We start from the raw sequence: 24,513 nt of genomic DNA on the forward strand, positions 1-24,513 counted from the left end.
ACGACATTGGCCGCTACTTTTCCATTCGTGTTAGCTGTCAGCAAGAACTTTCGTAGGATCAGCAATAGAGTTACCATTTTCTGGATCCCTATACTTAGCCTCTCTAGATGCCTATCAAACAGTCCACAGCCAGAGAAAAAGAATCGGAGGCAGTCGGATCTATTGGCGGTAGATGATCAGTAAGGTAGCCAGAATCAGGAAAAGTTGGACAAGAGGGAGATGGAAGTTCCAGATCTCCAACAGGACCCAACAGGTTCTGAGGATGGGGTAGGCACTGCAGAACCGAAGAAGCGACAGATCATGTTAGTGCGTCAATGGAATCTTGTCGATTTCGAACGCAAGCGATGACAGAGGGGTTTCTCTGCTCCTTAGGGTAGACGGGCCGGGATCTGCTCCGCAGTGGTCTTAGGATGTGGAATCGATTTGATGTTGAGCTGTTGTGATGTGCCTGTATGTGTCACGTCGTACGACGTTTGCCAAGTCAAACAGCCACCAAACCCGAAGGTAGGTGGGGAGCAGAGGTGCTTCTCTGATCCTGAATGAGGCAGCGACATGTCGAGAGCAAAGTCGAGCCGAGGTGCTACATTCGAGAGCATCACAGAGGTTACTTGGGGTCTAGATGTCAGAGTAGCACACAGAGACCAAAATTTCATGACTTGACTAGAGCGTAGAGAGTGGAAACCAATTGAAATTGGCACGGCGGTCTAGAGGTGCTTCTCTATTCCTATGTGATAGCCAATGAAACACCAGTAGGTGTTGTCGTTGAGATTTTGGATGCAGATGAGGTACAGGAGATCAGAGGCTGTTCGCAGCTATCACGGCGGTCTAGAGGTGCTTCTCTATTCCTATGTGATGGCCAACGGGACAGAGTAAAGAGAGAGAAAGTGAGGTAGGTCGGAGCGGAGGCTGTTCATAGCTATCACGGCGGTCTAGAGATGTTTCTCTATTCCTATGAGAATGCTAACGAAACAGATAAATGAAAAAGGAAGGGCGAGCATGATAAATGTTCTGTCCGAAGACATTGGCATAGTCAAACAGCCACGCAAACCCGGAGGTAGGTGGAGAACAGAGATGCTTCTCTGGTCTTGAATGAGGCCTGCGAACATGTTGGAGGTGCACGAAGCAACCGTTATGAGGGCAATAAGCTGATTATGAGACTGACGTGATGAAGATGAAGGTTGGATGAAAGCGGGGACGGCCGTGCCAGAGCGCCGAAACGTAAATTACGGTAAACAATACGGAGAGCCGCCCACGTGCCAAGAGCCGAGACTCTACAAGTCTTAGTACTTTTCCGTATGGTAGTACCCTGACAGTGTATCTAGGACCCATGGAAGTTCCTCTTTGCGGTAAAGCTTCCAGATACCAAAGCCTCTTCCTCAACTTGACAGCGGACTACGGCTACTCCAGGATCGCATTACAAGCTACTTTTGGCCTTGATATGTGACCTGGCCGCCTATTATAAGGAAAAAAGCTGTAGAGAAAAGGGTGTTGATCATCATTCTTGACAGATTTGGACAAGGAGGCATCGGAGGTCGCCAGAGACATTGGACGGCCGAAAGAATTCCCAGACCTATATGAGATGCATATAGATAGCCGACCAACAGACTTCCTTTGACACCGGTGTACGACGACGCGGTCTCAGACCAGCATCTCAAATCCCCACTGATACCCTTCTAGCCCTGATCACCAAAATCGTATTGCCACAACTCATGGCAATTATGATCCCTCCGGACTTGGTGAATGGCGAGTACTTTCCACGATTGTCCTCCTGGTATTGACCACAGTGTTTGCAGTTCTATAGGCAGCAGGTGGGAGGCTTCCTGTAACTCATGGTATCGATGAACCCCTCTTATCAGTCGGGACCATCTTTCTGCTAGAACAAAGGGTGCATGGTGGAAGGTATAGGGTCATGTAGCTGTGCGACTGCAAGAATAGGTCAGGTGGCTCGAGGAGAAGGCTCTGATGAGGTAGACAGTGCGGAGGGTGCATGACTTGAGTGTATCTGGTCGTGGGAGACTTGTCAGTCGACTTCTAGCTAGAGGGGTGGAGCCGGGGAAGTAGGACTTCTCTCGAGGCCAGTGATCGCTTGCTCCTTTGCTCTGTGGTGAGCGTACTTGTGTGGCAACCCCCATCAGTCCCTAGCGAGAATAGTAGATGCAAGATGACGAGGCTTGGAAGGGAACGTGAACTGTTGCTGTCATGGCAGGAGTCGTTGACTAATTTCGAGGATTCCGAGGCGGCGACAGCCTACGACATCGGATACGGCGTCACATGGAGAGAAAGATTGAATAGAGAAGAGACGGTAAGTAGTCAGACGTCGATCGCGCTATGTTATAGCCGTATTACCAGCAATGACGGCGCTACGCTGGTGTCGCCTTGCTGTGGTGACCTTGAGTTGAGAGAGTTGCCAAGACCTTGGTACCGGAAGAACTTTTCTCCTACGGCGTTGACTCCGAGGTAACGAGAGTCGAGACGTGCAAGGGCAGAACTCTACAGCGGTCAGTCCTCTCAGCCCAACCTCGCCTCTACTATGAAACCTTACGGCAATGAGAGCTAATGTTAATGAGAGTCTATGGAGGCAACGGTGGCCCACTCTTTAGGGTCTATGAATAAGGGCAGCCTAGCCTCAAGACTTGCGGATCCCCGAACTGAGTCCACAATAGGGGCAACACAGCGTGAGTCCAGGTCACCAGACGTTGCCTAATGCATGAGCTTGATCTTTGCTGACTGCAGCGCAGGCTGGTGTTCATCTTCTACTTCCTCCCTCCTCGCAGCGCCCGTCCCAGCTCGACTTTCCTAGCAGCCCGCTGCCCAGGCTTGACAGCACCCTAGCTGCTCTTTCAATCCAGACTCCTAGGCGCCTTTACACACTCATCGTGCCGTATGAAGTCTGAAGATTGGAATATCGTGGAAAGAGTTGGGAAGGAAGGCCGGCCGAATATGGGATACCAATAGGGGCAAGCATTCAGACTGGTGGCGCTGGCCACTGAGCCCATTATCAAAAGGATCCGGCGTTGTGGAGCGGAAGAAATGATATGGCCTATCTGACTGGGCTTCTTAGTCCAGGTCACTCGGTCGTGATGCCTGCAAGGATGGTCAAGTTCCTGTCCAGGGCTGAGAACGACTGAGCCGCCCTCCCCATACACTTCCTGATGCTCCTGGCCACCGAGAGCGTCTACGCAGCTCCCACCATTGAATCAATCGGCCCATGTCGTCACCGCCTATGCCGACCTCCCGAGCTATCGTGCCGAATGTTGTCAAGTGCCTTGAGATTTGTGTTTATTTGCACGTCTAGAGTGTTCACAAGAAGATTGATACCTACAAATCGCTCTCGGGGAGGGTTCTGCCTTGAAAAGACTGAGCTGGCCAAGTCAGACGATGCCAATTGACTCCAAACGATATGACTAGGCCGAAGCAGCTTAGAAGCCAGATGGGACTGCACACGATCCGTCCAATACGGTGAACGTCACTGAAGCCGCTTCTGACCTGTACTGCTCCAGCCAGTAGACCTTCGCGATCAGAGGTCTTCTAAAAAAATCAGGAGCCCGGCAGAGGCCGCCATGCAATGTTCGGGTCCTCCTAGACCTCCTAGACCTCCTGCCATCAGTATTCCTCTGATTATAGCCCATGGACAGGGTTCGAGGTTCTGCCATAATCGCTGGCACGTTGCTGGCACATCCGAACTGCGGGTAGCGGGCATCGTTGGGGACCATTGCCGAGAACGAAGAAGCTTAGCCACCTTGGATATGCGTGTAAGAAGGAGGGCCAAGGCCTTAGTTTATGGAGAGTAGCGAGTTCTGGCGAAGATGTGATTCAAGATCAGTGATCCAGTCTATGTAAATGATTATGATGAGGGCCGACACTCATTACTTCCAATGCTTGGTCGAGCAGACTGTTGATTGTCTTTGGAACAAGTAGAAAGAGACGCCATGAGCAGAAGAACAGGCCTTCCCTATAATTGTAGAGCTAAGTGACATTTCACCCAAGTAGTATTCGACCGCCTGTTGAGTCCGAGCCCCGCTGCTTCTCATTCCTTGAATCAAGACCGCATATGCCTCAGAATATAATTAGATCGTGACCAATCCAGAAAGTGACTCAAGTTGACGACCATGAGTTTCGAACCTCGAACCCTCAAAAGAATTCGCCATAAAAAGATGATGGACGGGGCTGGACGTGTTGATCGTCCGCACTCGAACTGAATCTTGTGACCTTCACCGTTGGCTAAGCCCCGCCCGTGGAATGACTTGCCTATTAAGATATATATCGCAAATCTTGCGAATGAGCTCGAATTATCAGTAGCCACTGAGGGTCATTTCGCTGCAGCTACTCTGTCTAAACTTGATCCGCGATAGCATGAAAGTGGAATCAATAAAGATTCGTGTAAGACTGGAAATAGCTTCCTCTCCCTTGACATTTTCATCCTGAGATTCCAGTCTCTTACGCGCTCATACCGCGCAATTGCGAAGGACGATCCCCTGTCTACACGCGAATTTGTCTACATCTTGTTGACCATTGGCGCACACTCTGTCACCATCATCACGAATTATGAAATGCATAGTAGCTGCGGCATTTACGATCCGCAAAGGTCAAGTACTGGGTTCCAGGGACTTGGGTTGGCCAAAGCCTAAGGTGGTGGATTTTGCAGGACTAGCAAGCCAAGGCAAGGCTACTAAACCCATTTTCACGTGATAGCTGATGCGTTTGACGGCAGTATGCGTGACAAGACTTCAAAAAGGCGACAAGAAACGTACAGACGTAGATCATGAAAAGAAAGTATGGAAAGTCTCTTGATTCGATCCACCGTTTGTCACAGCCACATAGGGTACATTAATATGATCACTGGTTCAAATCGTACAGAGACGAAAGCCCAATTAGATCGCTATCTCCTTAAACCTTTGTCTCGAGCCCGGCTACCTATCTTCATTCTACACAAATGTATTCAGCCGCACCGTTTCTCTCGTGAGAAAGACGTTAGGATATCTTAGCGTAAACTAGGTCTTCTCGAAGTCTACGAGATGACCACATCCGTAATAGACTTCTTCACGATCACATTTAGTCTTTCTGGACGACGTGACCGTGAGCTTTGAGTGAGAAACATGATTGGACTCGCTGTAATTGCCTTGACTTTGAGAAGTGCTATAGAGTCAGCTCTACATACCGATCGGCAAGATACGTTTGACTCTTGGCACAGTCAGACAGAGAGACAAACAATATGGCCAATTAGAACTAGTACCATAGCGGAATTGTCATGTCTGCTATGAAGGCAAAGGCCAGCTTGGGGTGAACTTAGTCTCAGTCTAGGATACCAAATCTTTGAAGCCGCTCAAGCATGGCAGAAAAAACACTAGATTTCGAAGCGTGGTTGATAGGAAAATCCCGGACAGCGCAGGCCACTAATAATCGCGCGATGGTCAAGCGCCCTTCGTTATAGAAGTACTTTCGTAGTGCGGGACTTCTTCAGACCTTCATGTCGAATTCTGTAGAACTTCAGGCCCCCAGAATCGGCAGCGAGTCCTTCAGATGTTCCCTTCATCAATGGTATAAATATATTGCGCCTGCTGAGGCATAGTGCGTAATCTTCCAGTTAGTCACTAGCCTCCGCGGGAGATAACGTTCAGGGATTGGCTGTTGTCCGGGCGTCTGGGCGCTGCTTTGCCGCAAAACTAGGGATCGATCTTTTCCTCTCGGTCTTGAGCACTTAAAACAACAGCTGTAAGTAAGGTGTTCACCTGCCTCAACCTTGCTGTAGCAGGAAAGGGCGTCAAGAGAAAAGAAGACGAGGTTTCTAAAGTGGGTAGCTGGGCCCGCTCAACACATTTCAATGCACCTTGGACGACGTGGCAGCGATAGGTGCTGGAATGACGCATTACCGCAGTGTCACTGCTCAGTTCAATGGGAGGATTATATTCACATAGTGCAGTTGAATATGTCAGGGTTAAAAGGCAGGTACAAGCTCACAGACATTGACTATTAAATATTGCAGGGCAAATTGAGCTTGATTGCAACCTACAACACATGAAATATAATCGCCTGTCTGGCTGATTATATTCCGTCATTACTCGAATAAATAAATACAAGACAGGGACGCTTCTTCCCTACGTGACTTGACTAAGTCGCGACGGGAAAAAGCTATCACCAACGCTCAATTGGCGTCTAGGAATTTATTCCTGCCCCATCTGACATGCTTTTCTTCCTCTATACCCATAAGATCTAGCTCACTTTTCATCTTTTGGATGGCAGAGAACAGATCTTGCGGGCTCAAAGGTCCAGGAATGACCAAGTGTCGCCCCGGAATATTTTCAACGGGGATTCCACCGTCATCGCAAGGAGAGTAACACTCCTGACCACGAAACTCGGTGATTTGAAAGTGCGTAACGCCACGAAGCTTCATTGCCATGGTCTCCGCTGCCGATTCAATACATCGCTGAATTGCATCGCCAGTGAAACCATCCGCTTGAGTGGCGGCTCCAATAACATGCTCTCGCGAAAGACTGTGTGGGAATCTGCCAAGTACGATCCAGAATATCTCGCGTCGCTCCTTCTCCAAAGGCAGCCCCACATGGACGTGCTTTGGAAAGCGGCGAACGAAGCCAACGTCAAGCGTCCATGGCAGATTCGTTATCCCTATCACCACAACCTTAGGATACTTTGTCATGCAAGCTAGCAGCTCGTTGATCATGCGTTGAGCTCCGTCGTTGCTACCCGACCTCCGAGCCCTGCAGATCGCGTCGGCCTCGTCAAAGACGATTACCGAAGGAGCATTTGAAGCCGCAGTCTCGAACAAAGCTCTTGCATTTTTCTCCGAGCTGCCTACCCACTTGTCAACGAGATGGCTGCTGCTTACATTGTAGACAGGGAGTTTGCTCTCCGCCGCAAGAGCCAAAGCCAAAGTTGACTTGCCGGTACCCGGTGACCCATGGAACAGCATGTTCTTACAGCCATAACCCTCGTTCAGAAGATGCGGCCACTGGGACGGAATATAGGCAGCAGCTTCTATGGCAGCCTTTGCAGCCTCGCAACCAGCTATCTTGTCCAAGGTCTTGACAGTTTTTGGATCCACAATGAGCCCTTCGATCATCGATTTCGTCTCGGCGGGTATCCATGAGAGGCTCGGGGCATTAGAAGAGGAAACCGAAGAGTTCCTGGGATGGAATCTCAGTAGGGGCGTAAGAATTTAAATTGGCTGGCCTACCCTTGAAGTTCAGGTGTAGAGCTCCGCAACAGCTGCACAAGCTCGTCAAATTGTTCTTCGTACCTCGGGAAATACTGACGTGCCTTGTCTAGATACTTCGATCGTTCACCTAAAGAGTGTGTCGGTGTGTATACAATCAAGGGATTCTGCGGGACTTACACACGACGCACATGAGCATAATGTAGTCAAGATGTAGCCTTGACAAGCTCTTGTGTAGCGCAGGCATTTGCCGTGCAGAAACTCGATCGATGACTAGCTCAAGCGTTCGGACAGTTCTCAGCACTCCGTGTCTGTTGGAAGCCTTGTTGCTTGGCCCTGCGGCTTCACCAGACGGATATCTAGATTCCCACAGTTCTCGGGCATCAGGCTTTCGGACCTAGGCTACAATCAGTCGGGTAGCAGGGTTGGGAAGCTGGAAGGCATACCTCGAACCATGCCTTGTGCATGTCGGCAAGTCTTCGGTCAACGAATGCCTCTTCCGAGAAGATTGTCCACAAGTCACGCGCATACCTCTGCTTGGAGAAGCCAGCACTAACATCGAGTGGCTGACTTGGTAGCACGAGTGTCAAGTCCTCGACCACATCATAAGGAACTAGGTCAGGCAATTGCACTTCTTTGCTTGACATGCTGCTAGCCTGCCCAAGTTGACTCGTACTCTCGAAGCTATGCAATGGTTTCTTAGCTTGATTGCCTTCGTCAGATTGCTCACCTCTTCTTCTTTTTTCTGGCAGAGTCATTTTATGAAGCCTGACGATGGTTTTTGGTGATGATGCAAATCTTTGCGTGACTGTCAAGTGGCAAATTTAGAGCACGCGCTAATGGAAGATCATTCTCTTACGCTTTGCAAATACTTCTCTCCGCTCTCTGAACAATCGTCATCATCATTATCATCATCTCAAGTCTCGTAGAATATCCAATTGAGCATAATTTACATATTGAAGACTTGACGATACACATATATCAGACATTCAAATCGTGAGTCAACTCCGCAAGATGTCCAATAATTACTTGTCTTTAGATTGGCGGAATGGACCTCCTCCAAAGGAGATTGTTCATCGCCTCGAGCAGGTCTTTACAGATGTTGATGATGAGACCAAGTCTGGGACGACTTTACGCCTAAGTCAGTCTACAGCAAAGAAAGCATACTCTGTGGTGGAGAAGAATGGCCATCCCATCGTGATGCGCCATGACAATTCAGTACGTTTCTCATCTTGTTTGATTGATGCTATAGAGGCTTTGTCTCCGTACTCGTCCAGAGTTGACTTGGTAATAGAGCCACAAAGCATACAATGGTCAAGTTAAGTTCTGGAGTGAGGCATATACTATAGCTGTTTCGCTAGTGGATATGCAGGCACAGGAGCAAATGCTCAAGATCAGGTTCATCCAGTACAGAGAGGTAGGTTGTCGCTCATCTGACCCCTCGATGTTACCCCATAGCGACTTGGTCTTCCGCTTTGTAAGATCACACACTAAAAATGTACTACAGGTGTTCCCAAACACTTCGATGACATTGGATCAAGTAAAGAGAATACTTACCGATCTTGCTTTGACCATTAAAGTGCACCCTCTTGCGCTCGGCTTTCTTGCAGAAGACAGAGGCAAGTTTTATCTTCCAGAAGGCACCTTGATTGATGCTACAGTAGTATCAAATATCATTGCTTACCACAAGGCCGATGTGTCGGCTGAGTTTGCTAAGAAGAAAACCTTCAAGCATGAGCAGGGTTCTTCGACAAGCATTCCTCAGCTGGTGGAGAGATTGAAGGTTAGGATCCAAAACAAGCGCAGCGTTCGCGCAGTGATCATCACCGAGCATGCAAATTTGAGTAGCCTGCTTATGGATGATCAATTTGATGTGAACAACTGCATTGTGATAACCCTCTCGGGTTACCCTGGGTATTCAACTTGCGAGTGGATTCACATGCTATCCATAGATCCCTTGCTTCAGCATCTCCCCTGGCTTATGCTTATTGATCACGATTTCCAGGGCTTCCATATCTTTTCCAAAGTGAAATATGGCTGTCGAAGCAGCGCCTGGGTGAGCGAGATTTCGGTTTGCTCGCAGCTTCAATGCATCGGCCCCTTCAGAGATGATCTTACGCAGTCACCTGCTTTGCACCGTCCTGATTGGGAAGCTCAGCACAGAGCCGATTATCCTCGAAAGGATGATAGCGCTGTGGCCAAAGCTGCCGACGAATGGGAGGCTCGGTGTGATCGAAAAATTATGCGGAAGTTTACTGCTGCCTCGGCGGTGGATAAATCACTGTATAAGTCTTTTGAGCGGACCGGATGGCTGCAATACGAGCCTGGTCTAAAAGGGGAGCTGAGAACAATGCTCAAACAGCCAAGCGTAAGTGTTGTCGTTGATCGAGTCACAAAGTGTGCTACGCTAATACTTGTACAGAAATTTCGCCTGGCCGATCTGACCCAAGTCAGCACTCGCTACTTGCAGACTTTTCTCGAGACGAAGATCGAGGAGAAAAGTCCCGCGAAGACAGCGAAAGCGGCCGTCAGAGTGGAGGTTCGGGTCCCGGCGCGACGCTCTCCAGTTGGAGAAAGGTTCAAGCAAATTCCCAGTCAGATCCAGGACTCGGGCTCTGTGTCGTTGGCGAAGGCGGCGGTTGAAGATAGTGCTTCAGCCGAGCCTGAGCTGACAGAAACTCAGCTTGAAGCGCTTGTGAGCGATCCCGTTGCCGACATGATATGATCTCTTGGACAATGTTCTTGGAGATCTCACGTCTGAAGCATCCGTTGTTCATGTGCTGGCATCAAAGGTCAATGCACCTATGCCGAAAGTCCTGTTCTTGTACATTTTATACAGCTGTTTCAATTGCAATGAAATCAGACCATTCTTAATGTGTACCGTGAAAGATGTAATCAGGATAAGACCATCAAGATATATACCCAACAGGAAATTCGTTAAGGTTTCGTAGCGGGAAAAATTAAGAATGAAAGTAGAAAAGACTACCTAGATAGCATAGAGACGCGAAGAGATTCCATCCTGAACTATCTACTTATATCTATCTCTTAGCCCTAACGATAGGGCGCAGCCGCTTTGCAGCGCAAAACGACCCGGATAGTCTTCTTAGTTCCACCATTCGATTAGACATCCCGAGGCCCAGGCGCTAGCCGTCTGGCGAAGCGGTCTGCAGTGCGAGTCGGCCCAGCTCCACTGCGTACTACGAAGAATCGGAGGAGTGCATTTTATGGCCTCAAACGAGGGCATTCCAACGCGCCGCTCGCGAAGGAAACTCGTTCAGATTCAATGGGGAAAAAAATCGGGAAAGAAAGAAAGAAAGACGAGACAGCGTAGAGTCGCGGAGAGGTTTGCCTTTGGCTATCCACCCGTCCCTACCTCTTTCCCTCGACCCTCGACCCTATATAATATAGATACAGGAAAGAAAGGGTAAGTTTTACCGCTGATTTCACATGAGGAATTCAAAAAAAAATTGTGGGACTTGGTTCGGGTTCGATCGAGTTAGTGTTGGGGGGAGATTATAGCGTACGAACTGTGGGAGGCAGCTTAGAGACAGCTAGATGCCTTGGGTGACATAACGTCAGAAGCACCGCATGCAGTCGGGTCAGGCTTTTATGGGGTGATAGAAGCTCGTTGCCCCTCTACCTGATTTCTTATCAAGAGGAGATACGATTACACGAAAGAGGTTACTGACCTTAGCTTACAGGCTGTTTATAATCTTAGATATTCATCTGGTTAGCTTATACCAAGCATTCTAAGCAGTCAGCAATCAATCAATCAATTAATGTTATAGTTACATGTCAGGTATAGGCAGGTAGCTTGCAGTCAGATGTATCCATCTCATCGTAGTAGTCCTATCATATGCTGCCGTAGCAGCAGCAGCCAGCTCCATCTCTCTGCATGCCCTCATACATACAGTCACCCCCGTAGGGCACAGACACAATGCTCCAGCAGCCACAGAGCAGACAGCACGCACCTCACACCCCACACCACACATATCCGCGCACAGCACCCAGCCCGGGGCTGTATGTAGACTCCACCCCCTCCTTGCACCGCATCCTCCCTCGCTGACAGCTCTTAGACAAGATTGCTAGGCGCACAGTAGATCCAGGCTCCGCGAGCCTGGAAAGGGGTAAACGCATTGGCGGCCGCCCTCCTCTGACTGCTCGCAGTTATCCCGGCATCATTCGTCTATACACTCCCCTAGACTGCAGCAAGCAAGGGTCTGATATAGCTGTCGACCTACTTTTTAGTTATCCCCCATACTGTGGTAGGTAGTCAATATCCTTATACTTGCAGGCAGTCTTCGAAGAGTTGTAGTTGCTCGCGAGGGAAGTGAACCCCAGAGGAACTCCTTGCTGATGCGTCGGGTGAGGCGATTGTGCGAATCGCGGCTTCCATACATTGCGCTTGCTCGGACTACACTTAGTCCCGAGTAGCGCCAGGTTCCTAGTAGAATTCGGACTGGCTTCTGACGGCGTTTCTAAGAAGTGGCGGGCTTGGGGGCGTAAGTCGGGCGACCGCCTGCTGCAGCAACCGGAGGCGGAGTGCTGGGGCGATTAGTGTTGCGTGCAGTGGAGGGACCAGGTGGCGTTCGGATCAGTGTCCTCGTAGCCACGGGGGTGGTAGTCAGGCCAGTCATCTTCAGAACGATTGCCTATAAAGCCTCTTCCCTCCGCACCACTGCCTATAGCGTTTATGTCAGAATGGTTATCCTAGGCAAATGGATTCTTCTAGGTTTCATCTCCACGTGCGGCGCTTGCAGTGTCGTACTCGTCTTCAGTATCCTCGACGGTGATATAGTAACTGCTGTTCACTGCATCCGGCCCCCAGTCAGCAATCAAGATCCTTATCAGCGCTCAGAGCTACTCACATTTGCCCTTCTCTTTTATATCCGTCTCGAACGCGTGCGGGGAGCCAGGATCCGCAAAGAGATTCCAGGTCTGCTCGCTCGTTTGCTTTCAAGCAGCTTGCAGTGCAAGCTGTCCAGGCCCATCCAGCTTCTCGAGAATCTCCTTAACCTTGTTCACCTGCTACCACGTTGGAACTTCAGGACCCTAAATGTAAGCATTGCGTCTGCTCTTCGAAGCACCTTCCCGGGCCATTGATTGGAGTAAAAGATGCCATAGTTAAAGGTGACATAGAGCGAGGGAAACTGCTTGCAGCCGATTGTAGGGATGAAGATAGTAAAGGAGCGTAGTGTAGGACTAGGTGTGGCAATGTATGAGTTAGGGCTAGGCGCTTGCTAGATATACTACGTATCTAGCGTGTAGGTAAGTTCGTGCTTGACAAACGATCATCCCTTTCCCTGTGTTCTGATAAGTACGCGCTAGCAGGGGTCAAATATAGGGCTTATCATTGGTCACATCTGGCTTGCCCGCGCCCCTGAGTAAGCAAGTCCTTGAGCCGCAGTGAGCCGCAGTGATTGGACCAAATGATAATCCCATACATTCAACCCTGCCAGCGTGTACCCATTAAGCACAGGGAGAGGGGTAGGGTACGGTTTGTAAAAGTCTTAATCACCGAGGTTTCCGGCTCGGCTGGTTCAAAAACACTCTGTAGTTAATCTCCTAATAGTTATCAAATGGAGGTAACACACCCTTATAATACATACCTTAGGCTACCTACGCGAAAACTTCCGATAGGTAGACCATTTGTGGCGGGCTAAGTCGGTGAAATGACTTTTGGGGACGTGGGTAGGTAGTTAGAATACTAGGGCGGTTAAAAGGTATCTTAGTTAATCTCCTTGTTATCGTAAAGTTATAATCCACCTGAAAATTATATGTACATTAGGATTCTCGAAAGTCTGTTAATACCCTGTTTCGAAAGTGAACTTCTGTCGATACTTAAGGTATCTTTTGCTTAATGGGGTAGCGCAGTCTAAGACTAGTGGTTCTTATTGAATTTCTTGTTATCGTAACATTTAGGTTGTAATCTATAATCTACGCCTAGATCTGCTTCAGGACTTACGTGTCTTAGCACATTCACGGCGGTCTTCATATTTACCGTATATCGCAGTATATGCTTCCTTTTCTGTCATCATTGTCTTCGCGACACACCATTAAAAGACTTGGTCTAACACGGTCCCCACATTAGATCGCGCTCGCAACAGGCCGTATTCCCTAATGCCGGTGCTGATAACAAGCCTTCTTAGCGGGCAGGTTGGAGCCTCGCGGAGAATTACGACATGGTTCGAATGATTCCAATTGTTTCGGTTCGAAGGATGGCAATTGCTCTGGTTCGAAGGATTTCAGTTGCGCTGGCTCAAAGGATTTCAATTGCTCCGGCTCGGAGCTAAGCTGTCCCAACCAGGCCGAGAGGTCTGAGCTACATGGATACGCTGACTAGCTACATCCCTGACGATCTGGACGTTGGCGGTTCGGATAGTCGGCATCAACGAGCGTGTGCAATGCACCGGTCGATAAAACACCTGCACGTGGCTTTGAGGCGGAGATGGTGCTACTGTCGGTCAGATTTCATGCTTTTCTCAGTCGAACGCATTGCTATTTGAAAGCAAACCCGGCACGGTGGGCAGACATCTAGATCTTGGTAACTTAGAGATGCTGATTGGCGGAAGAATGACACTCCTGCTAATTATGAAATGATAATGGCGGTGGTAAGCTTGCTCGCCTGGACCGGACAGCATCCGAATTACCAACAGCTATCGACCCTGTCTAGTCCCCGCACTTCTAATCAAACAAAAAACCTTAACATTCGAGTACCTACCCTGAGAATCAGTTTCCCGCTCCTTGATAACATGTCGAATGTCGAACGACGTGGTCCATTTTGAACCATACCCAATTGCATCAGAATGCATCTTCTGTCTTTACTCCTCTGCCCTGTTCTGTTCGCGGTGCAGCACTTTGCAGCTCCTGCTTCTTATGTCCCTAATGATCCAAGCACATCGTTCGGTGCATCCGGCGTTGACGCGACCTACGACTACATAATCGTCGGAGGAGGAACGGCTGGCTTAGCTGTCGCATCTCGGCTGGCCGAGAATCCCAACATCACCGTCGCAGTTATCGAAGCTGGCGGGTTCTATGAAGCTGACGATGGCAACATCAGCGTTGTGCCCGGATATTGCACCGTGTATGCGGGAACAGCGCCTAACGACACAGATCCCCTTGTGGACTGGGGCTTCGTTACCACGCCACAATCTGTAGGCTATGAGACTCGGGAAATGCCATAACTATGACCGTCGCTGATAGTCGCATATGCAGGGTGCGAATAATCGAAGCCTGCACTACGCGCGTGGCAAAACACTGGGAGGATCCTCTGCTCGGAATTTCATGTACTACCACAGGCAGACACTGGGGTCCTCGGAGAAGTGGGCAAAAGAGACTGGCGACAGCAGCTACACCTTCCCCAACCTCCTACCCTTCTACGAAAAGAGTGTAAATTTTACCGCCCGCTCGGTTGCATATCCCAACAGCTCCAACGTCCAAGATCCGTCAGTGTTCAGCCCGACCGGTGGTCCATTGCAGGTCTCCTTCGGCGACTATGATGACCCTTGGGGAACATGGGCGCAAGTGGGACTTCAAGCGGTGGGGCAGGCGCCGATTGATGGCTTTCAAAGTGGAAAATTGATAGGCTCTGCCTACGTTCCTTCCACTATTGACCCTACAACGGCGACAAGATCATCTTCCGAGGCCAGTTTCTTGCAATCTGCGCTGAAAAACACGACTCTCAAGGTCTACAACAACACCCTCGCACAAAAGATCCTCTTCGACAAAACAACGGCCACAGGTGTCCTCGTCGCCCCAGAAGGTGTTTCGGGGGTTAATGGCAGCTCGTACACACTGAGCGCCCGAAATGAAGTCATCATCTCAGCAGGTGTCTTCCAGTCTCCGCAACTCCTCATGGTCTCGGGCATTGGGCCGCAAAAGACACTCAAAAGCTTGGGAATACCTATAGTCAAGTCTCTCGCAGGCGTCGGTCAAAATCTCTGGGACCACATCTTCTGGGGCACGTCTTACCCCGTGAATTTAGTCACCAACTCCGCGGGTCTCAACAGCCCTGCCGCCGCCGCTGCCGGCATTGAAGCCTATCAAACCATGCAGGCTGGTCCTCTCACCATTGGTGGCATTGAGGTGCTGGGATGGGAGAAACTACCTGAGCAATATCGGAGCCAGCTTTCCCGCGCTACTCAGAAAGCTCTCAACGACACTTTCCCAGCTGACTGGCCGGATCTCGAATTCCTCCCTGCCAGCGGTGTGTTGGGATATCAGAGGAACTATGCGACCGAGGACCCAGAAGATGGGTATAACTACGCTACGGTGGCGACGGCGCTCGTTTCGCCCCTGAGCAGGGGCAACGTCACAATCAATAGCACCAGCATGGCCGATCCCCCCCTGATCAACCCGAATTATCTCAGCCATCCCGGCGATGTCGAGGTGGCCATTGCAGCATTCAAGCGCCAGAGGCAGGTTTGGGCCAATGTTAGTAAAATCACTGTTGGGCCGGAGAAGATCCCTGGCATGTCTGTGCAGACCGATGCTGAGATATTGGAGTTCATCAAAGAAGCATTGGCGCCGGTATGGCATGCGGCTGCGACATGCAAGATGGGCCCTCAGAGCGACTCAAAGGCCGTTGTGGGACATGACATGAAGGTGCATGGGATTCAGAGGTTGAGAGTGGTGGATGCAAGCAGTTTTCCCTTCTTGCCGCCGGGGCATCCGCAGGCTACAATCTACGCCGTCGCGGAGAAGCTGGCGAGTGAAATTTTGGCTGCGTTGGCCAAGAAGGCGAAAAGGTCTGAAAGCATGGTTGAGACAGTGTAAATAGTGTTTAATATCTACATATAGAGCTCGCACGTACATGTTCATCCGGGGAAGCTGCCTTGTTATTGGAACAGGCTTTTCATCCAACCATACTGTGTCTAATGAAGAAAGAACAAGCGTATAACACTCGAGAAGCTCAACATCACGACAACGGCATCCGACGTCATGGATCCGTAGGTGCCCACTGAACATCCAGCCTTTGACTCCGCAGCGCCTTTGCTGGCCCACCTAGTTCCCGGGTTGGGTGCGCCTCGCTCGTCAAAAATTATCGGCCTCATCATAATGCTGCTCAACAGTCTGCCCCTTCAGGATCCCCCTTGATACCTGCGGCACATCGCCACTGGGCATTCTCACCGCATGTGTCGTTAGACTGCCATGCCCTAGCGTTCCATTCTCCTCGTCTAACCTCGCAAAACCCGCAGCGTTGCTAACGTCCGTTGATGGACTGAATCCTGGTCTCGAACTTAAATGACTAAGCCCAATGGCGGCACCGGAGCGCGAATTTGTGTTTTTGGAGTTGAAAACGTGGGTGGATTTAATCGTGAAAAGGCCAAAGCGGGAGAGAAGAGGCCGGAGCGTAGGCAAGCAGGCGCAGATTATGCCAACGGATTGCTCCACTACGGTCCAGATTACGGCGGTCGTAATGGTATACTCGAAATCGTCGAAGTTTGCCAGGTTGAAGGCCCAGACGCGAACAATGGAAGCAACACAAGCGCTGTGGGTCGAACGATATGTCAGCTTAGTTCACTTCTGTCTGATATTTTCAAAAGCGGGGGACAACGGACGTAAGAGGATACATACAGTGTACCGAGCAGGAATACGCCAGAGAGAGTAATTTTCGACCTGGTATCCAAGTTCAACCGCCAGACCATCATCATCGGCAATACCAGAATCGAGAAGTCGATAAGGAGGTTCGCAACTCCATTCCATCGGTAGAAAGCGTCTTGGTCAATGCAACTGCCTCCTTTTATCGCTTTATCCCAATAGTATGCGATCGGACTGCACTCAAATACTGCGACAAGAGTGTCTGCAACAAAGTAGGCAAGCACTATCAGCCACATGACCGCCAATATCGACCGAAACCATCGAACCACACCGAAAAGCCGGTAGTATAGGAGGATGAGAGATGTCTTGATGGCGCAGGCAGTGGCGAAGTATAGGATTTGGAGGGCTAATTGAGACTTTTCGGGCAGGAACGTCAGATGGAAAATCTCTGTACAGTTCTAGGCCAGTAGCTGGGCTTACTTTGAAAAAGATGATAAGGTCGCCCTCGGTAACAGGACCGCCATATGCCTGAGTATGACGGCCAAAGTTGCAAATCCGGATTGGGACCCAGTAACAGACGCAGAGCCCGAAGTCCAGAATCTGAGGCACTGTAAGGCCAGGAGCTTGTCTCTGAGAGTAACTGTGCGGGACGATTTCGTATATCTCACCAGCGCAAGGACAATGGTATAGTCATCCCACCAGAAGGTCGCGGCCGAGATCCTCCTGGCAGCGAACCGTGCTACGACAGCAATGGTCTGCAGAACTGCCAATGTAATTGTGGCAGCGTAAAGGCCTGGCACGCGAGTCTGGTCATAGACATTGCTGTTGCTGCCATCGCCAGACATTATGCCCCGGATGCTGTCGTCGCAAGTTTCTGTGGGGAAAGAAGGGCAGCTTCGACGGAAGGCATACCGTAATGGCCTAAAAGGGGCACCAAAGTCAAAGCCTCATGCTCATGACGGACTGTGCATGTTCTAGGAACGGCCAGGGGAAGCCGGGAAGGGAAAGTCAATTCCGTTGGCGTTGCAGTCTAAGTAAGTTCGAATGTTGGACACTTGGAGATCCAAATTATGGTCGCTTGTGAGCCTCGCACTCACCCCACCATTACGATTACTACCACTAGGGTGAGAGCTTGGAGGGAGGGTAATCTTGACCGAGCCGATGATAAATCCAGCGATATCATTTGTCCTTTTTCTTAGTCGATTTTCAAGTTCAACCTCAAATTTCCTACCTAGATCCTTGAGGTTCGTCGCAGTAGCAATCATTAATGTTTACTAGCAGCTAAAAGGCGCTTCTTATACACTTTTCATTTCCACTAGTCAACCTTCCTTTGATCTAAGAATCATTCAATACTCAAGCCGGTTTTTTTTTAACAGCAATAATACCTGTGACACAACTTTCTATACCAAACCTGTAGCACTTGATCGCGTGAACAAGTCTTACAGCAGGATCATCCCTGAAGATCTAGCCAAAAGAAAGTTATCAGAGCATGAATAGGTTCGGGTGATCTTCGGCCGACCCAACATTAAAACCACTTGATTACGATATCTTGCTTCTCATCAAATACACAGTAAGCTACCAGACACCGCCGCACGGGCGCTAAGGAGTCCGAGAGGGGATCCCTGCTGATGCTACGATCTTTCTGACTCTGATTCTTATTATGTAAGTCTCAAAGTCATATCATAGAGACTATCTATTTCACAAATGTTTCGACAATTGAATTCTACTCAACACATTGTTCTTCGAGATCAACGAGAAAATAGATGACATCTCCAAATCTCGCTTCAAGGTTGAGATGGTCGGGGTTTTTCGAAGAAACCTTTCAAATTCACACGAGCTTCCCCACCCCGTTGCGCAGCGTAAACCGTAAATTATTATCGAGTGAACGCCAGATTAGAATACACAAACTCTGTCTTTCACAACACTGTCAACATACTAGGTATGCTTCATTTAAGCATCACCCTGACTGCCGCTTAGGAACTTGTAGTTAGCGAATTTGTAATCCCCATCCGCTTCTGAGCCAAGTTTACTCGATCTAATAAATGTTCGCATGCCAGACATTGTAGCTGAAGGGACTGTTGGAAGATCGTTCAGGTCATGATTACCATCAGACAGCTTATCCCGGTTTCTCAGTCTTGCCACCGTCGAGGAATACCATGGTCTGACTTTCTTGGATCCGGCTCTCCGGTCGCTCGAGGCGAAGACTGAGCGAAAAGCACAAACAGACACCATACACACGGCAACACACGCCTCGACCTCAAGCCAAAAATACTCCCAGCTTTGAAGGATGTTGGCATGAGTGTGAGTACCGGAAAATCGCACACACGCAACGGTTATCATGCAGGTGCTGAGACAGAGGAAGGCTCCAATACCCGACTTCTGACCCGGCTTCATTCTCACCTTCCAGATAATGTACACCGGGATACTGACTACTGCAAGCAGCCATACTCAATTAGCCTTGCCTTGTGTCATGAAGCAGATTTACACATACTTAGGATGTCAGTCAGAACGTCGAGTGCTATCGCGAATCCAATAATGAAAGCCAGTCTTTGGGAGCTCGAGCCTGTCAGACATTGCACTACATATCAATCAATATTATCTGAGAGTCTCTGAGATCGACACCACCACTCACAAGTATCATCACTAGATCCTAAGCAACCGAGGAAATTACAGGCAACACAATACACAAACGCAAGTATGTTTGTTGCGACGACCACTCTCCAATACAGAAGCAATCTCGGTAGGCGGTCGGTTAAGGGGCGAAAGAAGCATAAAAACGAGAATTTTACCGCAAAGATGGTGAGCCAAGCCAAAGATGCCCGAAGATATTGGACTTTCCGGTATCCTGAGACCACTGCACCCAAATCCACGCTCGCTGGTGATACTGTCGATCCTTCCCGCAATTGGCCACTCAGAATAGCCGTTGCGGTATATGTAGTCGATGTGTAATAGAGAACAGTCGCAAACAGTGCAGTGAGTGCCAAGCAGGCGATGAACAAGAACGCATCGTCTGCGAACAGCCTCCGGTGAAACTTAATTCGGATTGCTGTTCGCGCGGAGGCCGTGATTATCGCCACGGCGAAAAGGAGCCCAGTCGTTGTCTGTTTGACATCAGTTTCTCTTACAGTACAGAAGCTTTGACACGCGCAAATGACCTCTACATCCACTCTTGGGTAAATCTGTCTGGCGTTCGCCATCTTGGTGCTGCCAAGAATCAATTGGTGATGGTTCCGACTCAAAATATTCCCAGTCTGACTGTGTCGATCTGGCTCAAGCTTTTCCGAAGCAAAGTTTTCAGCTAAAGAAAAATCGATTTTAAGACTCATGCTCTTGAGGCGCATGCTGAGGACTACGTCAGGATCTCCAGGTGGTGTATTGCTCTTAAGATTCATTGGATGCGCTGCTCCTGGCCTTGGCAATCCTTCAGCATGTTCGGTATCCTATCGATCTCCGAGCCGAACATTCCCGGAGTTCTCCGTGTCCTGCTTATGCTGAGGAACCCGGATGAGGGAGATACGCAAGTAGGGCGACATCTCGCCGGTGACTGCAGTTCTGGAAATACTCTGTGGTACCATCGAATCTTTCCACATTCTGCCATCACCTTTGCACCACGTGGTCTGCGATTGCGACAGAGAGCATCACATAGATAGGCAGGAGATAAAATACAGGAGTAGAAACCGATAACGTCGCGTTCATTCTCGGTATACGATCGTCGAGCTACGGGGTCAAAACATAAGGGGCTAAGATCCTCACGCCAGCATCAGCAGTATCGACAAAACCTCACCGGAGAGCTGCCGCACTCCTACCTCATCTATCCAGATTGTGCGCGTTACTAATACGCCGCTCCTCGATGGGACGAACGGCGAAACTCTCCTTCTGTCAAGCGAGGTCTTGCTTCAACGATGACGCTATCTTTTTACCAGCGGCATCCCTGGATCCTCCATGCAAAGATTTGCGACTGCATAGCACGCAACGGCATTTGTTCAACTCTATCAACTCCCGACGATTTGTGACTCTTCCCATTCTTGGAAAAGACTAGGTCGTGTCTTACTTTCTTATCCGCACCCACCGCATCCTCCACAGCCGCCTCCATCACCCCCTGAACAGTCCCCGGCAGTATCTCCGGATGCAGCGCCCACCCCCGCCGCAAGCGCGAATGTAGATCTGGGGTGGCGGAGGACCTTGACGGTCCGGACCATTAATAGCGCTAGATGTTTCCCACTCTGCCTTCAGCGTTGACAGCCATTACAGATTTCCCCGGTATTCCAAACTGGCACAGACTTCTGTCAGCATCATCACTCAAGCTCGGCGCCGAGTGTCGGGCTATGGTCGAATGGGCCAGGTCGAGGATCCTCTCCTTTACGATTTCCACCATGAATGGCAAACTACCGAATCATACCACATTGGGCCATGAATCAGTAATTAGGGGTATGATTCGGTAAGGATTCATTGTTTTGGGGTATGAATCGGTATTTAGCCCGCCGAGTGTCTCTCGGGACACCATTACACTTAAGACCTGCAAAGCTTTCTGACCACAGTGTGCATCTGTCTCTCGTCCTGATACTGGTGGGGATGCTTTACAGCCTGGTTGGCATTGGTGTTAGGTGCTCAAATGTGCATGGTCCCTTGAGGTTCTCCCCCAGGCTTTCCATGCTCTACCGGTGATGTAATTGGATGTTTCCAAATACGCGCAGTCATCTCAGAACACCAGGTCCTCATATCTGGATCTAGATAATGAGTATCTGAAATAGATAGGAAGGTTGTGTTGTCCCAAAGAACGTAGAGATGATGACTGTGCAGTCGATGAACTTCAAAAAATGCGAGGGCAGGGCGCATTTCGACCACACACAAGCTTGCTTCATCCTACAAAGCTTTAGTCCCAGGTTAGTAGCCGGGGCCGCGAAATTTTGACCGTTCTTCTTCGCGCAATCACCGCTTGGAACGTGACTCTCGATATTTGTGAGCCTCGTTTTTCATTTCAAGGAGCATAGTACTTCTATCCCAGGTAGGATTTTCAAGTCCCATGAAATGTAGCTAGTTAACTTGAGGATACTTTCTCAATCGTGCCTTGTTCGATTGGGGGAAGTGCACGCACCGCCTGACCTGATTGAAAACTCTCCATTGGCCACTGGCGCCACTGTGCGCATGTCCGATCAACTCTAAACTCGGTCTCGAAACCTTGGTACCCAATACGGCTGACCTGCGAGAGCTTATCGTGGGCCCATCCTTCGTAGATGACCCACTCCTCAACATTCGTTGCGCCGTTCCAGCTCACATAACCTGCAAGACGACCCTTGCCATCCTCTTCGACAACAAGGTCGGGACTGGTAGTGGGAAAACCCTGCCACTCGACCTTAAATCCCCGATAGCTCTGCACGAGATTATGCAAGCCAAATCTCCCAGTCCAGCGAACAGTGCCGCCAGTACGGTTGCTAGAGCTAAACTCCTTCATGACGGGGATCTCACCATAGTCCACAAAGATATCGCCATTGGGTAGATATGTGTTGGAACCTTATGAATCAGAGTAAATAGGATCGTTTGGATCGGAGAGATCGTTGATAACCACAGGAGGACTAGACTTGTTTGGTGAAATTGTGAGTTGGAGTGCTAGACCATTGTTTGGGTGAGTACCATTGGCGATGTCCAGGGCGTTGAAGTTGTTGAAGTAAGAAACGGTGATTGAGGTTTCCGTGATTTTATGAGGACGCGCAAAATGTTGCCACCACTGTAAGATTGTCGTCCAATGTCAGCACGTCATCTAAGCGAAAAGCATCCATGTCTGGCATATAGAGTGATTAGAAAGCAGGGAAATAAACACTCATTTGCTCACAAAACGTCCGTTTGGTGGCAAAGCACCGAAATCGCCACCAATACCTCCTTGTAGAGTCCAGTCTATATCGCCCTCTGCCATAATAAGATAGGTGGTCCATAAATGTCGGCTATTCACCAAGAACTGCTTGCCAATGTTGACGACAGAGTCGATGTGGAACCAATCGAACGGGACAGATTGATTGAAGCCCCCTCTACCAGCGAAACTCAACTTGGTCTCAATGACAGGAACATGCTCAAGAGCACTCCATCGATATAAGATGTCCCCACTCTTAGGATCGAGCTCGAAGAATAGGCGGTCAAAACCCCAGCCATTAGATGAACCATCAATTGATGACGAGTCTGTTTCTGTTGCGTTGAGGCCTGAGTAGGCATATTTCTCGTACCCTAGTGTAAGAGATAGTCACTGGAGAGGGCTTCGAAATGGTTGTCTTGGCGCTTGCAGGCATCTATGCGTGTGAAATTGAAGGCGATTCGAGAGGCGAACAGTGTTGGCCGCACATAGGTTGAGCCATTGCTGCTAGCCGTGCCGGAACAGAAGAACTCTCCTCGTCAATGATTTGCAGATAAGACTCTCAAGCCGTTGCGAAACCCTTCCTATGGGTTAGGAAGACAGTCCTTCCTTCAGGTTGACCTCAAACTTTTTTTCGAAACGGGAGCCTAGGTAGTATAGAAATACGACAAGTCTTCAGCCCAACTTCGTTTGCGCGAAGACGGCATGTAAGTCTCGGAGGTCCGCTCGAAGATGCTCATGGACTTACTTGTCGATGTATTTACCCGATATCATCGAAGACGAAGGTACGCATTGTCTGCGGATCGAAGTAAATGTGTCTGACGCCGCAGCATGAGCTACCTCGACTCAAGAACAAGTGGCAGCCGCCGGGCTCCGATAAGATTCACAAATGGGGATTGTAGCGACATTGCAGCCTGCTGAAGAATGAACATCTTGATTAGGGTCTTCCGTGGTCTTTTTGAATACTGAGTATAGTATGTTAATGGAGGAAGGGTGATGAACACTTCTTTGACCATGCTCCAGCAGGGTTATAAGGTGGTCTCAGTGTTCCACGGACGGAAAAGAGGCGCAGAGTCCCTTCTCGCGGTTCTCCGCCTTATTCATACAAGATGATAACAAGTTTTTGCGCCTGGGCTGCCGAGAGTGATACCGCAGTATGGGATGTCGGATGGACAGAGCTTGATTTAAGCATAAGCGAAGTACTGGTTATACCAGCGTGCCGGAGGATAGCAGGTGTCCTTGTTTGATAGTGTCTTGCGCATGCAAGAAACGGAGAGTCTAATTGGTCTGGTTGGGAACAAGGCGAGATACAACAGTGACCTCGTGGTATCTTAGCTTCTATTACCCGTGCCGCTTTCTGGATGCGGATGTAGATGTTGAAATACGCGATAGCCGAAGGTACATACTGGTGACCCTGAATCAGTTTCACAAGCGCTGGGATGGCATCACCGCGTGCCGCTTTCGCTGTTTCAAGACCGGAAACGCTACTTGAAACTGGCAATAACAGAAGTATTCGAGTAGAGAAACTGGACAGAGACAATCTAACTTACCTTTACAGCGGCGTATAGTACAAGTACTCTCATGACGTACCGGCCTCTAATTTCTTCTTTCCAGTCCACGTGTGACTGATGCAGGTTTACCCAATAAAACGTTATCTACCGTCAACATCAGCCAATTTAGCAATAGAATCCAAGAGTCAATTTTGTCAGCACCCATTCCACCTTGAAGCAGGAGCACAAACACATTGCGGTCCCAAACTCTCAGCACTCTCGCACCTCGGGCTAGTCGTCAAAGCCATTGGGGACAAGGTTGGGCTAGGAGGTTCACACGGTCAAATTCCGAGGAAGAGGTGAGCTTGCCAAGTTTCGCGGTTTCCTAATATCTATAGAGGGTATCACAGGCCGAGAAGATAATGACGCATCATACTTCTGGTTCGAAAGCAGATGTTCTCAACTCCGTA

At 49.5% G+C, this 24,513-nt stretch overlaps 7 protein-coding genes across 7 annotated transcripts; 3 read left to right on the plus strand and 4 right to left on the minus strand.

The window, feature by feature from the left end:
• Positions 1-6,142: 6,142 nt before the first annotated feature.
• On the minus strand, positions 6,143-7,929 carry HO173_012169 (uncharacterized protein; the record flags this gene model as incomplete). Its single annotated transcript, XM_037314041.1, has 4 exons — positions 6,143-7,142; positions 7,193-7,301; positions 7,352-7,568; positions 7,618-7,929. The coding sequence occupies 4 exons, from the start codon at positions 7,927-7,929 to the stop codon at positions 6,143-6,145; spliced, it is 1,638 nt and encodes a 545-aa protein (XP_037159021.1).
• A 256-nt stretch (positions 7,930-8,185) lies between these two features.
• HO173_012170 (uncharacterized protein) lies at positions 8,186-9,896 on the plus strand (the record flags this gene model as incomplete). Its single annotated transcript, XM_037314042.1, has 4 exons — positions 8,186-8,389; positions 8,466-8,588; positions 8,679-9,539; positions 9,594-9,896. The coding sequence occupies 4 exons, from the start codon at positions 8,186-8,188 to the stop codon at positions 9,894-9,896; spliced, it is 1,491 nt and encodes a 496-aa protein (XP_037159022.1).
• Positions 9,897-11,872: 1,976 nt separating this feature from the next.
• HO173_012171 (uncharacterized protein) lies at positions 11,873-12,274 on the plus strand (the record flags this gene model as incomplete). The annotated part of the gene is made up of 1 exon (XM_037314043.1): positions 11,873-12,274. The coding sequence occupies one exon, from the start codon at positions 11,873-11,875 to the stop codon at positions 12,272-12,274; it is 402 nt and encodes a 133-aa protein (XP_037159023.1).
• Positions 12,275-13,977: 1,703 nt separating this feature from the next.
• Positions 13,978-15,946, plus strand: HO173_012172 (uncharacterized protein; the record flags this gene model as incomplete). The annotated part of the gene is made up of 2 exons (XM_037314044.1): positions 13,978-14,325; positions 14,387-15,946. 2 exons carry the CDS (start codon positions 13,978-13,980, stop codon positions 15,944-15,946), a joined length of 1,908 nt encoding a protein of 635 aa, XP_037159024.1.
• A 258-nt stretch (positions 15,947-16,204) lies between these two features.
• On the minus strand, positions 16,205-17,556 carry HO173_012173 (uncharacterized protein; the record flags this gene model as incomplete). The annotated part of the gene is made up of 4 exons (XM_037314045.1): positions 16,205-16,661; positions 16,748-17,127; positions 17,192-17,311; positions 17,380-17,556. 4 exons carry the CDS (start codon positions 17,554-17,556, stop codon positions 16,205-16,207), a joined length of 1,134 nt encoding a protein of 377 aa, XP_037159025.1.
• A 1,105-nt stretch (positions 17,557-18,661) lies between these two features.
• Positions 18,662-20,103, minus strand: HO173_012174 (uncharacterized protein; the record flags this gene model as incomplete). The annotated part of the gene is made up of 3 exons (XM_037314046.1): positions 18,662-19,143; positions 19,203-19,289; positions 19,344-20,103. The coding sequence occupies 3 exons, from the start codon at positions 20,101-20,103 to the stop codon at positions 18,662-18,664; spliced, it is 1,329 nt and encodes a 442-aa protein (XP_037159026.1).
• An 815-nt stretch (positions 20,104-20,918) lies between these two features.
• HO173_012175 (uncharacterized protein) lies at positions 20,919-24,136 on the minus strand (the record flags this gene model as incomplete). Its single annotated transcript, XM_037314047.1, has 6 exons — positions 20,919-20,981; positions 21,807-22,222; positions 22,343-22,436; positions 22,542-22,927; positions 23,766-23,958; positions 24,104-24,136. The coding sequence occupies 6 exons, from the start codon at positions 24,134-24,136 to the stop codon at positions 20,919-20,921; spliced, it is 1,185 nt and encodes a 394-aa protein (XP_037159027.1).
• Positions 24,137-24,513: the final 377 nt, after the last annotated feature.

The sequence above is a fragment of the Letharia columbiana genome, assembly GCF_014066305.1.
Source record: "Letharia columbiana isolate WasteWater2 chromosome Unknown Sc0000075_s0, whole genome shotgun sequence".
Classification (NCBI taxonomy): domain Eukaryota; kingdom Fungi; phylum Ascomycota; class Lecanoromycetes; order Lecanorales; family Parmeliaceae; genus Letharia; species Letharia columbiana.